Source organism: Cygnus atratus, chromosome 16 (assembly GCF_013377495.2).
Source record: "Cygnus atratus isolate AKBS03 ecotype Queensland, Australia chromosome 16, CAtr_DNAZoo_HiC_assembly, whole genome shotgun sequence".
In the NCBI taxonomy this organism is placed as follows: Eukaryota; Metazoa; Chordata; class Aves; order Anseriformes; family Anatidae; genus Cygnus; species Cygnus atratus.
In genome coordinates this window covers 5,479,008-5,494,768 of record NC_066377.1, presented here as the reverse complement: position 1 = coordinate 5,494,768, position 15,761 = coordinate 5,479,008, and the positions used below count along the sequence as shown (strand labels likewise).

At 37.2% G+C, this 15,761-nt stretch overlaps 1 protein-coding gene across 1 annotated transcript in view; it reads left to right on the top strand.

Moving 5' to 3' along the window:
* RAB22A (RAB22A, member RAS oncogene family) overlaps positions 1-15,761 on the top strand; it is a 21,620-nt gene extending 5,859 nt beyond the window's left edge. The window contains exons 3-7 of the mRNA XM_035548414.1: positions 117-198; positions 4,061-4,132; positions 4,230-4,336; positions 6,213-6,322; positions 7,565-15,761. Coding sequence (XP_035404307.1) covers positions 117-198; positions 4,061-4,132; positions 4,230-4,336; positions 6,213-6,322; positions 7,565-7,662 — 469 coding nt within the window. The 3' untranslated portion in view covers positions 7,663-15,761. The remainder of the gene's footprint in view (positions 1-116; positions 199-4,060; positions 4,133-4,229; positions 4,337-6,212; positions 6,323-7,564) is intronic.

The following is a 15,761-nucleotide window of genomic DNA, read 5'->3' as shown; positions in this document are numbered from 1 at the left end:
GAGCACTTCTGTTGAAATACAAACTTCTTTAAACGTTCATGGTACTAATGTTTGAAGAAAGCATTTATATTTTGGCATTAATATTCTGAAAATCATAAAGTTATTTTCTTTTCCAGAGCCTCATTTATGACCAAGACTGTACAGTATCAAAATGAGCTGCATAAATTCCTAATTTGGGATACAGCTGGACAGGAACGGGTGAGTAGAGTCTTACACATATCTTTAATCACATATCTTTCATCAGACCTGTGGTGATGGTTCTGGTTAGAGTTTGGGATGTTTTTCAGCCCCACCAAAGTAAGTGGTGTATGAAAAAAAACAAGGGAGGGCAAAAAGCCAGCACCTGTCTCTGGTACCATTTCTATTTGAGTTTTAAACGCTCACTGCAGCTGCTAAAACGAGCATCAGGGATAAGAGACTGATCTTGTTTCATTGTACAGGTAAGGCCCTGGAAAATTTTTGGCCTATTTTTCTGGAAAAATACACAGCTGCTAGCACATTGTGTTAGCTTAAATTTTCAGCTTATTAATGCTACTGAGGTTTTTAATGTGTTTGTAGGATGTGGGTTTAGGTGATCAAAAGTTGTTTCAAGCAATATTTTGGATGAGAACTGATCTTTTATTACTTTATGTATGGAGTTATCTTCACAAACCTGGTAGTGTTAAAAGCTATGTCAAGAAATCTATTTTGAAATTCAAATTTTAATTTGATAGCTTGGGGCTTTGATATCTGCAGTATGCAGAGGGCCAAATGAAGCCTGCGTTCTGAGCAGAGGTAACAAAAGTGTTCAAGAAACTGACTAGTCAAATGAAATCACAGTTAATTACTTTGCATCATTTTTACTTCGGGAAAGGAAAGGTTTGCTGGTTAACTTGCTTTTTTATGGTCTGCCAGTAACAATGATAGAAATGAACCTCCATTAACAGTGCTTATTCTTGCAGTTCGAATTCTTGACTGTTAACTACTTGCAACTGTCAGTTACTTATGAGTTTACTCAGGATATGAGCTAACTATAACGAAGATAGATACCAGAGCTCTCCCTGTGAAGAGTCAGTTCGGTCAGGTTGGGTTATTTTAGGATTGTAACTGGCAAATGCAACTGTAGTATATTCAGGATTGGCTCAAGAAAAAAAAAAAAGGGAAAATAGTGTAAAGGCTTAGTCAACCTTGTGCAGTCACTCAAACTCTTGAAGTCCTGGTGGAACTGACTTGGTAGCTTTTTAGTGTGATAACAGCCTTCATGGCTAGAAAAGTCACTCCAGTATATTTGCATTGCATTCACTGTTCTAGATTCTGAATGACTACTTATTTCTTCCCAGCAGCAGGATGTAAGGCAAACTTAGGTCTCTAGGGATGTGTCCCAGGGATATGTCCTATTTATGTAGGTTATCAGAAATATCCCAGTCCTTCCATTACCAGAGTTCGGTCAGCATTTGCTGTCAACATTTTTTCTTAAGTGAACATCATAGCTCATTCTGAAATGTTAATGCTTCAATCAGACTTCTGAGGGGTAGAGCATGACTTAAGAGACTGGTACTCTTAAACAGAAAGCTTTACAAACGTGCCTGCAACAACTTGGCAGGAAATAACTGTTACGTATTAGCATTCCATCCTGTTCACTTTAACTGTGTTTGCAGGCAATGGGAGAACGCCCTAATTTGGATTCAGCATGCTACAATCTGAGGAAGCGTATCTGTACATGACTAGCACATTCCCTGTCTGTTTTTAGAGTGTGACATCTTTTTATTTTCTTCCGTTCAAGTTGCATGTTATGTTTGTGAAAGTCAGAAAAGGAGAGATGACTTACCTGGCCCCTGACCCAAGATCTGTGATATCTCTAAAGCTTGTTCCACATGAGAAGTCGTCACTGTGGGACCCAATATATCCAAGGAAATCAGCAAACTGGGAGCAAGAATATTTTCTTTGATATGATGTCAGTGTCTTCATAGATATTTCTCTCCAAAACCAAGCTGACACTCTCTCTTACTGCTGGCTACAATTGGTCCATATGCATGCCTTGTGCTGAAGTCTGCAGCACTGCTTTCTGGTCATGCAATATGACTGGCAGTGCGTTGTGGAAGGGATCCCATCTGCAGTGGTCTGGAACACCAAAAACGCCCAAACTGTTCTTGGGATTATGACTTCTCGTACGAGCTATGATAGTAACAAACACAGTTCCTGTCTTTTTGAGGAGCATTTACTCTCTTCTAAAGCCCATCAGCAAATGGTTCTAGGTTATACTGGACAACCTCGTGTTCTAAATGGCTTCAGGAAGTGGCAAACTAGCCTCACTCCAAAGGTGGAAATGTGTGCTAATTTACTTCACGTAGCTGACTTCCCTACGTCTTACTTGTTCTCTCATTTCTTCTGCACTGTATAAAGTTGGTGGAAGATTACTTGTAGCAGCCAGGATTTCTGTGTTCATACGTAAGAATTGTGAAAAGTTGTCTGGATACTTATGTTGTCTTGTTAATAATTCTGTCAAAGTGCCAGTCAGAGACTGGACAGCAAGCTGAAGTCTTAGAAAAAACAGCAAAACAAAAAATGAGTGTTTCTGGTGACATGTATTTTGTTAATGTATTTTAGCTCTTGGGTGAGCTCTTGACTGCTCTTGGGTGGAAAAAAAGGTATCTAAGTGTTAGGCAGGAAATGAAAGTAATACCAAATCAGCAAGTGAAAGTTGGTTTATTCCCAATGTAAATAGTCAAATAATCAAAAAGCCAGTTTGCAATGAGTCCAAATGGTGGTTTACCAAATATGCTTCCCTTTGCATTCTAGTATTTATGTGGAAGAGAGGGATTATGCCCCAATGTGAACTGAATGCCTGCCCGTGTTTCCCTTTCTCACTATTAAATATTTTCATATTCTGAACTTTTTGTTCAAAAGCCCGTTTTCAACACAGAATTTGAGATCTAAATGTAAATGGTCTGGAATTCGCCTTTATACCAAAACTTTTATGATTTATAATATTGCTCTCAGTTGCACTGTATTAAGCAAAAGGAAATTTGCTTGGTTCTAACAAAATATCAGCCTTCCTGGAAATCTGTATTCTACTCATGTTTTTTACCATAAGTAGCAAGATGCATGAAAGATCCAAGTCACACATGCTTACATCAAAACAGCATGTGTAGCTTACTCTGTGCTTCAGCTGAGAGTTTTGTTTGCTAGACAAGTTGTATGGTGCTTTTTCAATTATCAGAACATCGTATTGTTATATTGTTAGGAAATTTTTAATAATATTTTAGGCGCAACTTCAACTGTGTTCTTTTTTTTTCCCCAAGCCTGGATTCAAAACACTGTCTGTGCAAAGGTACAGCCCTGGTTTATACCCTGCAAACTCACTACCAACCAAATATGCTTGTTACAGGTTTAATTTTGAATATTGCAATAAAATTATTGTAGGCTTTTATTATCCAACATGTTTCTTAAAACTCTATTTGCAATGGATCACATAGCTTTGGACTTTTGCATTTTTTAGATTTAAACATCCTTCAAATTTTTGAGCTTTGAGGAAAAACTTGGGCAAAATCCCTAATGCCATAAGTGAGATTAGGGAGAAAACAGTGTTTTTAGCATTAAATGAATGGCGTGACTTACCCATTTTTCAGCAGGGTTAGACATCAGCCTATGAACATTTCAAATCAGCAGTAATATATGCTAGTTTTCTTCAAATTACTTTTTGTCCAAAAAACACCAGCAAGAAGAAACAAGTTCAATTTTGACTTTTTCCCCCTTGCTCAGTATTTAAAGTTGAGCATATATCCTGCGGGTCTGTATCACCAGCCTTTTAAATGAGAGATTTTAATATAGTCAAAATAAGGTCAAGTTAAGCTTCTTGCTTTTTTACCATAGGTGTGCCGTTGGTTCCTAGACTATTTATTGATTGGCCTGTGTAAAATGATATTTTCGTGGAAGTTTATGTAGTCTGCTGTGTGGGCTCTCTGCAAAGAAAAGTTTTCCACTAATGTTAAGTTTAAAGCTAGTTATCTCTAATGTTAAATAAGGAAGTTGTGGAGGTCAGTGAAAATGAGATTCATGATGTATGGTCTCTTTCTTTCAGTTTCGTGCTTTAGCCCCAATGTACTACAGAGGGTCAGCAGCAGCCATTATAGTTTATGACATCACAAAAGAGGTAAGAAATTGGCCTTTGACTCAGCATTACAACTTCTGGTTGTTGTGTCACGGGCCAGTTCAGATTCTTAATTCCTTCTGTTCTTCTTCCACATCAGGAGACTTTCTCAACGTTAAAGAATTGGGTTAAAGAGCTTCGACAACATGGACCTCCAAACATTGTTGTAGCTATCGCGGGAAATAAGTGTGATCTTAATGATGTAAGGTAAATAACTGTTGATGGTTCAGTCTTCATTTCAGGAGATAAGCTCATAGAGCTTTAAATACTTTATATCTTTCACCAGCTCTGAAATCTTAAGCAGTTAAACTTAAGCAGTTTTGCACTGTCTTGTGAAACTTGTAGTTTCACAAGGAGTCTGAGTTTTCTACTGCCAGAAGATTTGGTTAGTCTGCCTTTGTTTTTCTTGCCCACTTCCTCCCCTTTGGTGCGAGGAGTACGTGTGACTGGGCAGCAAATCAGGCTGTAAAATGCATCCAGATTAAAACTAACCAATTAAAAAAAAAAAAGGGAAACCTATCCAAGTGTATTTATCTTGCTCACAACATGATCACTTGCTAGCATGACAGAGGTGTAGAGTAGCAGGGTTAGGAATGAGCAGTTTATAGGGAGACGGGATTACCTTTTCTGGTGGCAGTGCCAAGTTACACAAGCTTAAACTGCTCGTGAAACTACGGTGTAATACAAGCTGTTTACCTCATTTTATAACAAGTACCCCTGTCCGTCTGTAGCACCTCATTTTTTTATGAAAAACATCGAGCTTGTTGGAAAGCATTGTGTAGGTTCTTCTGACTTGCTTGTTCAGGTGCCTACCCTTTCTGCTTAAATGCCAGGGTGGAACTGGCTGTGGTTGAAATGGTTGCAGGAAGTGGGAAAAGCTCTTGAGAAACTTTATGGACAGCCAAAGTTTCAAGAAAGCATGTATTAAAAACAAAAGAAGCCCTTTTCTATTGATGTCCTGGTTAAATAAGCCAAAATTCAGAAAGAAGGTTTGTGCAAACTTCTTGTTTTTAGATTTCATTGGAAAAAATACCACTGTTGCTGTCCAGAGGCAACAGCATGGTTGGTTATATGTTTGAAAAAACACTGCAAAGTTGGTTCTTAGTATAATTTTACAAATCATTACTATATTTTAGTAACCTAGTGAGCTCTAATAACTCTTCTCAGAAATAACATATCTCTTGGAGTAAATATGGCATAAAATTCCTTAGAAGACAATTGCAAGGCATGCAGTATTAAATCTCCCACTTGTGCTTGCATCTTGGTACTTAGGTGGCATCATAAAGCATGTAAACATTGCTATTCAAGCTAATGGCCAAGATTCCTTGTACTCCAGAGACAGTATTTGAGTCACTGACCTAAACTCTGGACTTTTGTGTGTCTGGATGTCCTAAGTCTGTTGTTACCGACAGCAGAGATGTATTTTAGAAATGGTATTTAAAGCTGTGTGGGTTATAGTCGTATAGTCTTCTCTTCAGCTTTGTTTTTTTTCTGTTGTTTATGGAAACATTGCATTATCAACTTGCCTATCAACTTAAGGGTGCAAAATAATTTTTTTCACTACTTGGCTGTGTTGTTGTTTGCACAGTCTAAATACATTCCTGTTCATAGCAACATCCTCATTGCTTCACATAAACTTAATGGTATACTAATAATCCATGCAGCGTTGAGAGAGATCTGGTTTTGGGAGCAGCTGTAGGAAATCCACTGGAGTAATGGAATTAGAACTTTAGGATCTTTTCAGTGTACCTAAAACTTGTGTGTGAGAAGAGCAAAGTACCCCCAATGACTGATTGCAGACCTATGCTTAAAGCACTCAAGAAACAAACTCCATTGTAATGTCAGATGGATTGAGGTCATTTAGTTTATGATTGTGCTTCAGTGGTGCTCCTACCTCTGGGCAGGAAGAAAGCATACGGTAAAGAATGAGCATCAACTTGAGGATGAGGGAGCAGGGTGATGAGAAATGGGTAATACGAAATACTCATTAAGTGAGACACTTAAAAGCTTAATCTGTCCCTTAAAGTTCTGAATCATGTTTTTTTTCTGCATTCAGTTTTTTTTCCTTTTTTTTTTTTTTTAGAGAAGTCATGGAAAAAGATGCTAAAGACTATGCAGATTCCATTCATGCAATATTTGTAGAGACAAGTGCGAAAAATGCAATAAACATTAATGAACTCTTTATAGAAATTAGTAAGTATTTAAACAGGTAATGTTTTCTTCTGAAAGAAGTTCAAGTAGAAATTTGGTTACTGTAATTTTTGGGGGTACTATTTAAGTAATAGTATGCTGATTTAGATTTGTTACAGTCAGCTATGAATGCTAACTGCACAATGAGGTGTGTAAATTTTTGGTCATCTAATGACCTCTAAGGTTCCTTGTAGGGATTTCAAGTCTACTGTGATGCTGTTGGACAAATAGCAAGCAGGGCACTGATGTCAGAAGTCAGTGTCATCTTACTATATCCGTTATTGAATGATTCAACTAGTACATCCAGGGTTACGGAAGGGACAGTAAATGGCATGAGAAATATCCAAACTTTATACAACTAAGAAAAGGAATTCAATTCTTGCTCTTAATGTTTCTGCTTAGTCTAGAACAGCATGTTTGCAAAAACAGAAGAATTCAAAAGTGCTAGATTACTGCCTGGGAAATAGCATCTAGTGTGTGGATTTTCCACCAGTACTGTTGTGATACCTTTTTTTTTATTTATTTATTTGTAGGATATATTTCAGGCAGCAACATCAAGATGCAGATATATGTCTGCTTGTGAAATTAGAACCAACAGTCCATTTGTGTATGCATGCACTATTATTTAACTTTGAGTAACTACAGCAATGTTATATATTAGAAAAAATAGTTCTTGAAAGCAGATGAGTATATTGAAGCTGATGTCAAAAGTATGCACTGTAGATAAGCTTCATGGTTTACTGACTTTAGAGTTGCCCTCTGTACTCTAAAAATTGACCTAGATTAAAATATGGAAAAATGTCTTAAACCTCTCAAAAAAGAATTCTCAACCAGGAATGGTCAACTTCAAACACTGATTAGATAACTGAAGTAGCTACCTTTACAAGCACTTCAGTGCTAAGCCTGACACGGGTGATCTGCTATGGAAATGCAGATCTAGATGGTAGATCTCGACAAAGAGATTCCAGATGGTATTGCATCCTGCAAAGTATATTCTCTGGGTGCTTCCATAACTTAGGTCTCTTAAGGCTGGTTCAGCCTGAAGTGCAAAGTTAGCTTAAAGCTGCCTCTGCTCTTTTTTGTGGAACTATACCTCTTATGGGCACTGTATAGACTGTTAACTGCCATCCTTCCGTTATGCGGGAATATCGTCATTAATAACATATGACATAACGTACATTGAATGCGTACAATTAGCTTCAAATATAATGTTTGCTATAAATGTTATTTTCTGCTTCCTTATAGGTCGTAGAATTCCATCAACTGACACGAACCCCCCAACTAGTGGTAAGGGATTCAAACTTAGAAGACAGCCATCGGTGACAAAGCGCAGCTGCTGTTGACTGATCCATTAGAAAATCAGACTTGTTTATACAGTAGGTGGTCTTGGAAGTTAATAGTTCACGTTGGGTTTATATTATCAGTCTTAGATCTCTATCTGCTGGTGTTCATACGCCCAAGGTCCTACAAAAATGGGCCAGCTCATCTGACATCTGTATGCTCGCAGAAAAGACTGCAATCATAATGTCAGCCTGTTTACTTACAAAAAGTGTAGTATCTCTTGTATTCAAAGGGAATCCATCATCAGTTTTGTGGCCTTGCTTAAAGGAAGGTGACTATGGACGGTAGAACTGAAATGTTTAGTAGTTTTGTAATCAAGATTTTGGTTTTTTATAAAAAGGGAAATGAGCACTTTTGTGGGACTTGGGGGTGGGAGGAGTCTGTTGAAATTTGAAAGTTAGTCAGATGTCATTTCTTCCTTTTCTTCAGTGAGCCTTATTTGAGATTTAACTGTAGCTAATCCAAAGTATAATGAGACAGTTGGTTTGAGGTGGCTACAGAATAAGCAGCTGAAGACAGATAATAGGCAAATCAGTCCATCCACTCCCCAGAACCCATTTGCACTTTTTATTTAAAGATGATACACGCCGGGGATGGGGACACAAACAAGAGGTCTTAAACCACAGACAATCTTTTTTTCCATGCTGACTTTAATCACTTCAAGGCAAACTGATATGCTTTATAGTCGTCATCTTGTTCTTAGAAGGTTTTTAATATTAAGATGTTGATTGAAGAAAACCTAGCTGTAGTTCTGACTAAATTAAGTGATTACTGACTAAAAACAGATGCTGTAAACAGATGCTGCCAATAGTTCTGATAAGACTTAAAAGGCTGGAGGGGAAAGCTTTTAATTGTTTAGCATGTGTAAAGAGTTCATATTATATTTAAGAGACCAGTGTTTAAAGTACTCTAAATTATGTAAAAACAGTTTTTTAAAAAAATGCAATCTTATTCACTCCTTCCATTCCACACCTACGGATAAACTCCTGGGGTTATCTATCAGTTGTTTTTTTTCCAGCATTTTAGGTATTGTCACTGTTGGTGACTTCATCCAGAGACAGGCTGAAATTCACTCTTTAAATCCCATTTGAAAGATTAAATAGAGGCTGCTGTCAGTGCAATGTGAGGTCTGTCTGTTGAACAAGTTTTCATCTGTGGTGCACCCAGTCTTTCCTGTTTTGGGCACAAAAGTACAAATAGGAAGTAACCTTAAGACGTGGTAATGTAGATCATTACCTCTTGGTTCCTGGGCTTTTTCACCTGTGAGGACTTTTTTTTTTTTTAAGTAAATCAGTGTTTAGCTTATATTGTGTTGGTTTTAGTATGCTCTCAATTAAACTATAGATTGACCATACCCTATTGTGCTTTTTTATTTATTTTCGCTTTTTGTTTCCTACTGGCAGTAGTGAGGAACTTTATACTTTTGAAGAAAAAGATCTTAAAATACTCAAGTATATACTACTATGCTGTTGAGCTTTCCAATTGAAATGAGGTCATGGTGAGATATTTGTTCTCTATAATCTGGCTTTCTATCATCTCAAGTATTTTCTCTTAAGGAAATGGGAGAAAAGTTTTTAAAAAATGAAAGAACTTACAATTCAGATTAGTTTGTATTAATCAAAATTCTTGTAGAGCTCTTATGGAGCAGAACAGTTAAACTGTTAGGGTGAAAGTTTAAATGGATCAGTATGTTTTAATGAAATTTGACTACATTTTTTAAATCATTGTACAGGCTTCATGGTTCATACATAAAATATTTCATTTATTAAATAATAAATCTGGAAATTTTCTTGAACTAGAAAATATAGTAAGAAAAGGAAAGTATTAAATATCAGGAATATCTTCCATGCAGGTTAGTAGAAAAAGGTTTTTGAACTTGCTAAATTTATGGCTTGTAGCATGGAATAAAAATGGAGTTTAAGTCCTCTTTTTCAATGAGATAATAAAAATCGTGTAATGTTATCTATCCAATATTTATTGACTTGAGAAGAAATACTGAATTCTAGGCTGGACTGAGAGCTAGGTTAATACTGAGATTATTGTAGCTGTCTCTAGTCATACTGCATCATGTACTATTACACCACTTTTATTATCTCACTGATCCTATATAGTATCTCTTAGGAAATCTTTATAAAGTACATTCTAAGCTATTCTCATTTACTTGATGCATACCAAAATTAGTCTTAAAACAAAAAAACAAAAAAAAACAACTTAAGCAGCAACATCAACCTGGCTCTTCACAGATGTAGCTAAGTCTTGATTTGATGCCTCAGACTCCTTTTGTATGCATATTACTAATCTGGGTGAAATACAAGCATACTTCATAGCTTTTTTTGCAATCCCGATCTTGATTTACTCCAGTTAATGAAGACATGGAAATGACCATGGTTTGCCCAAACTAGAAACATTGAACTGAGACTGGTTTTTAAGACCATGCCTATGTAAAATGACAGACTGTAGATGTCAGTTCATTTGGGCCAAGATAACTTTTTGTTGATCAGTAGGCCTTAACCAAAAGTTGAAAAAAAAAGTCTTGCCTGGATGAGATGTGCATGTTTGAGATCTCATTTTTGTTGGAGAAAAATGATTTCTTCTGTACTAATAATTTTTTAGGCCATCTGATTTCATTTTGCGCTAGGCTTACTGGAATTGATTATATTTTTCCCTAACATAGCCTCTCTATTTGGAGAAAAATTAGCCTTTGAGTGTTAGAAGGATTGATTATCAACCATTCCAAATAACTTAAGTAACTTTGTTAAGAAGTTATTGAAAAAAGCTTGGGACTTGAGTTTTATTCTGCTACACCTTTCTTTTTCATGAATTGTGATCATCATAGAGACTAGTTTTTAAAATAATCTAAAAGCGAATTGATGGCTTAAAAAAAAAAAGAGTTGAGAGGGACAAGTGTCATATTTGTAAACAGATAATGAGGTGCATGTCATAAAATTGATTTAGAGCATTTTTAAATTGACAAAATGCTACTATTTCCACCTCTATACAATGCCAACTCTTTCCTACAAAAGTACAGCTTCTATAAAAATTGTACTTGACAAATGGCTTGTTCCTAAGCTTTGGAGTTACTTAAATGTGCTGCCCAAGTTTTGGAGGGTGTCTTCATCATTCCCTATAAATATAGTTTCCCTATTAAAAAGTTTCCTATAAAAAGGAAAAACTATATTTAGTTCCCTATAAAAAAGTTTCTTAAGTGACTTGCTATGCTATGTGAGTAGCTTTGTAGCATATTTTAGATACATGCTGGAAACCGGCATACTAAGTGCCTAGATAGGTGAGTTGTGGAAGCTTCTGTTTAACAAAATACAAAGGCATTTAGTGGCCAAACTACTGAAAATTGTAATAGGTGCTTTGAAAAGTTCTAAGAAAATTCCAACAACTTTTGCTGTTTCCAAGAAGGTAAAGACTTCGTATGTTATTAAATCCACATTGAAACAAAAATCATTGCACTTTAAATTCCTACTGGTATCAGTGAGACCTTTTCTTTAAGTGCCACAGTATCAGACAGCTCATAGTTCAGAGGGGTGTTCAATGCAGACTTGTCTTTGATATGTTTGTGTACATAGTACCAATTTAATGCTATCAGCGTGCTCAGGAAAGAATACATACATGCCTGGGAAGAGACTAAGAGGAGAGGCAGCCATGCCTACCTACTGATCCTGAATTCTGTTCCTTTAACCTGGTCAAGAGATGCGAGATTCATTGGGAATTGCTTTCATTCATGGTTAAAGTTTCATTTTAGTTATCAAAAATAATTCATTTTCAATATTTTGAATGGTTTAAAAAAATTGGCCTTGACAAGCTTTTTGTTATGATGTTAATCCTAAATTGTTCCTTAACATTAGTGTTCATTTCCAGTATAACATTGAGTATTAGTTGGAAAAGAAAACTTTATTAGTGATGATTGAATGACGTTCTTGTGAAACTGTCTTTAGTGTTTATTAAGGATAAGACAGTCTATTTGTGGCATGCTATGTCAGTAGTCTGCAAAGACTATCTTGGGAATTGATGATTTACAGGACAGAAGCTGTATAAACTGTGTGGCTAGTCACCCTGTAGGGAGCCTTGCTTACAAGCAGCAAGAACTACATAAAAGTAGAAAAATATCTCAAGCATGGGGAGAGTCTGAATATACAACTGACATCAACTTCTACACTGCCTATTCATTTTCTGAAATACTTCGGATATCTTTCTTAAACACTTTAAATCTCTAAAAAGAGGCTCGTCTTCCCATGGACAAGAGACAGGGATAAACTTTCTTAACTTAGCGGGAAGTTGTTTTACAACGACCCACGACTGTATTTGTATGCAATGAGTCAGTTTCTCAAAGCATGAGAATTGTGTGCGTGGAAGTAAGGTTTTCAAAGATCTGTATAACATTCTTCAGAGAGAACTCTTAACACCTGAACCTCTCTCAACAATTTACCAAAGGTCTTGGTAGCCTAGGGAGTTCCCTTCTGACTGGAAGCTAGCCAGTGTTTTACCCATCTACAAGAAGGGCACTAGAGAAGACCCAGGAAGTTACAGACATGTCAGTCTAACCTCAGTCCCTGGAAAAGTTATGGAGAAGATTATCTTGAGTGCTGCTGAAAGGCAATTAAAGAACAAAACTTTGATCAGGTGTAGTCAGCATGGATTCATGAAGGAAAGGTCCTACCTTAGTCATTTGATCTCCGTCAATGACAAGGTTGCCCACTTAATGGATGAAGGGAAGGCAGTACATGCAGTCTTTCTGGATTTTAGTAAGGCCTTTGATACTGTCCCTCACAATATCCTGGAGAGATTGTCCAGCTGAGTTAAACAGGTTCACACTATGCTGGGTGATGAACTGGCTTGACAGTAGAGCTCAAAAGGTAGTAAATGGGGCTGTGTGTGCTTGGTGGCAAGTCCCTAGCAGTGTTTCCCAAGGCTCAATTCTAGGGCCAGTTATGTTCAAAGTTTTTATCAACGATCTGGGTGCAGAAGTGGAATGCATCCTCGGCAAGTTTGTGGATGACGCTAAACTGGGAGGTGCTGTTGACTCCCTGGAGGGATGAGAGGCCTTGCAGAGGGATCTAGACAGATTGGAGCAATGGACAATCATCAATGGCATGAAGTTTGACAAGGGTAGATGCTGGGCTGCACTGGGATGGAGTAATTCTGGACACAGGTACAGACTGGGAGATGAGTGGCTGGAGAATGGCTCTGCAGAAAGGGCCCCAGGGGTACTGGTGACAGCAGGCTAAACACAAGCCAGCAGTGTGCCCTGGCAGCCAAGAGGGCAAACCATATTTTGGGGTCCATTAAACACAGCATAGCCAGCCAGTCAGAAGAGGTGATTCTCCCACTGTATTTAGCATTGGTGCAGCTTTTCCTTGAATATTGTGTGCAGTTCTGTGCCTACAACATAGAAACGATGTTAAGATACTTGAATGCATCCAGAGGAAGACAACAAAGCTGATGGTAAGCGGGCTGGGAGGCATGTCCTGTGAGTAGAGGCTGAGGACACTTGGGTTGTCTAGTTTGGAGAAGAGAAGGCCAAGAGGTGACCTTACTGCTCTACAAATCCTGGGGAGGGGAAGCGGGGAGAGAGGTGCAGGTCTCTGCTCCCTGGTGACTGACAGTGGAATGTGAGGGAACAGCACAAAGCTGTGCCAGGGAGGTTATGGGAGTGTGGTCAAACACTGCAACAGGCTTTCTAGGGAGGTGGCTGATGCCCCATGCTTGTCGGTGTTCAGGTGGCTTTGGGATAATGCCACCCATAGTATGCTTAGCTTCTGGTTAGCCCTGAGGTGGTCAGGTAGTTGGGCTAGATCGGCTTTGTAGGTCCCTTCCAACTGAACTATTCTATGCTCACATTGCATCTCTATTTATAGATCATATCCGTACTAATGTTTGGCAACAGAAGACTTATAAAAGATATTGGTGTGAATTATCAATCTAAGATTTAAAAAAAAAAAAGTTTAGTATAATTAATTTGTCAGCTGACCTTTTCAGAGTTGTATGGCTCCAGCCTGTCAAAAGAAATAAGCTTGAAACTACATCTTTGTTTCTTGTACAAGAATTCAAGTGCCAACATATTTCTCTATAATTGTTAGGCCTTCTAACACCAATGCTTGTTTAAAAAAAAAAATATATATATATATATATATTACTTTCTGGTCTTTTGAATGCAAACCTTAAAGTCAGATAGGATCAAAGACGCTTGATGTGCAAAAGCTGAACAAGCATTATCCAACTTTATCCATGAAGTGTCACAGATTTAAAAAAATTAAAAAGTCATTCAAGGCCTATAAGAGTATCCTGCAACCCAAGAATATTGATGGATTTCCTCTCTGACATGTTAAAGTGATTCTCGGCTCAACTTTTTCTTCCTTCCCCTCTCAATACCCCCCACCCAAGCCTGAATTTTTAAGTACTGTGAGTGTACGTGCTACAAAGAGCTATTTAAAAATGCTTACAAAAGTTCTGGTGGCTTAGAGTTATTTGATGCTTCCTATTTCACATGGGAAATCAAGGCACTAGGATGAATGTGTCCCCTTAAAAATCAGTAGAGTGTTTGCTGAAACTGTTCTAATTCTAGAATAGAGAATTTCTAGAAGAAACAATTTTGTTTTTCCCATTGCATCATACTGCAAGTTAGGGGGGTTAATTTTTTGCTTAAACACTAACAATTTTATTCATGAAGGTTGGGTTTTCTTTGTTTTATTCATGTTAATATTTTCACATGTTGAACAAACCAACTGCTACTCCTTTTCTAATGTTGAAGGATACAGACAACCTTTTCTGTCATTCTCTTCATTTGTGTGGGTGTAATATTCCATCCAGTTGTTGAAGTCCAATTCAGACCCATAGAAAGATTCGCTGCTGGATTCACTGCTACTTTCTTGCCTTACTTTTACTCACGTTGCAGTATGTATTTCCTATTATTAAATCCATTCTCTTTTCTTGAGAATTTGTTCTTTGTTTCCTTATGGGATCTAGCCAAGAAAAGGTGGCAAGTGTCTTTTTTCCTCCTTAAAGGTTCGAGAAGTATCTGTCACAGCAGCAAATATTGTTAATAAAATGGTAATTCATTAGTACAGCGTTATGAAATTAAGAAATCATAGCATCTGAGACACATACCGCTACTTTATTACACCAGATAGGAGGCTAAAAGCACATTCGCCTGAAGGAAGTAAATTATTGTAAAGCCCTAATAACATAATTTAAACTCTCCTGTATTTTAGCTTCTGTACTTCCTATTTCTGAATATAGTGCATCCAGCATTGAAATTGTGGCAGAGTGAATTGATACAAGACACGAATGGATCATATTTCTGTAGCTGTAGGACACTTAAGAATTCTTGGCAATTTTCCCTCTTGTGTTCCTTAGCCCCCAGTCCAATGAAGAAAAAAGGAAATAATTCTGAAGGTTTCTGAACAAAAACTTTTGCATTTGCATTTGTGTATTCAGGGCACAAAAATAACCTGATATGCATATAGCTCTTGCAGTGTAATAAATGTATGCCTGTAAAATTAAGCGTGAAGGTTAACCTTTGTATCAGCAGTTCTTGTCCCTCCTGAGAATGTTCTGTCTTTTTGTTATAGTATTGGGTTAACCTGTTAAAAAAGATTGAAAGGTCTGTGCCTTCTTATTATAATATCTCTTATTAAGACAAACTAAAGCCGCTCAAAGTTACAGAGCATTTGCAGCACTGTAAACTGCACAAATTTACAACCATTGCTTCACTGCATGAAATGTAGTCAGATTGCGAGTGGTGAAATATAGTGATGAATTCCTAAGCTTATGAATGTTTTTGAGACTTTTATAGTCTTCTCTTGGGCTGGTCCCGAGGATGTGTACAGGTTTGTCTGTATTGTTGGTTTGTAGATGCTAATGAAGAAAACCAGACTTTTGTTCTCTCCTTTTTGTTTGTATTGTTACACTCCCATATAGTGCGTAGACTGAAAATAAAGAAATGTTGGTTTGGCATAAAGTAAACAGCATTTTCAGCTTAAGCATTCATAATAAACTTTTATAGTGTAATAACATGCTAAATCACTACCAGTCCGATGTATTGTGCAAAAAAGGTGTAAACATTTTATTAATAAAAAGCTTTGTTTATAAA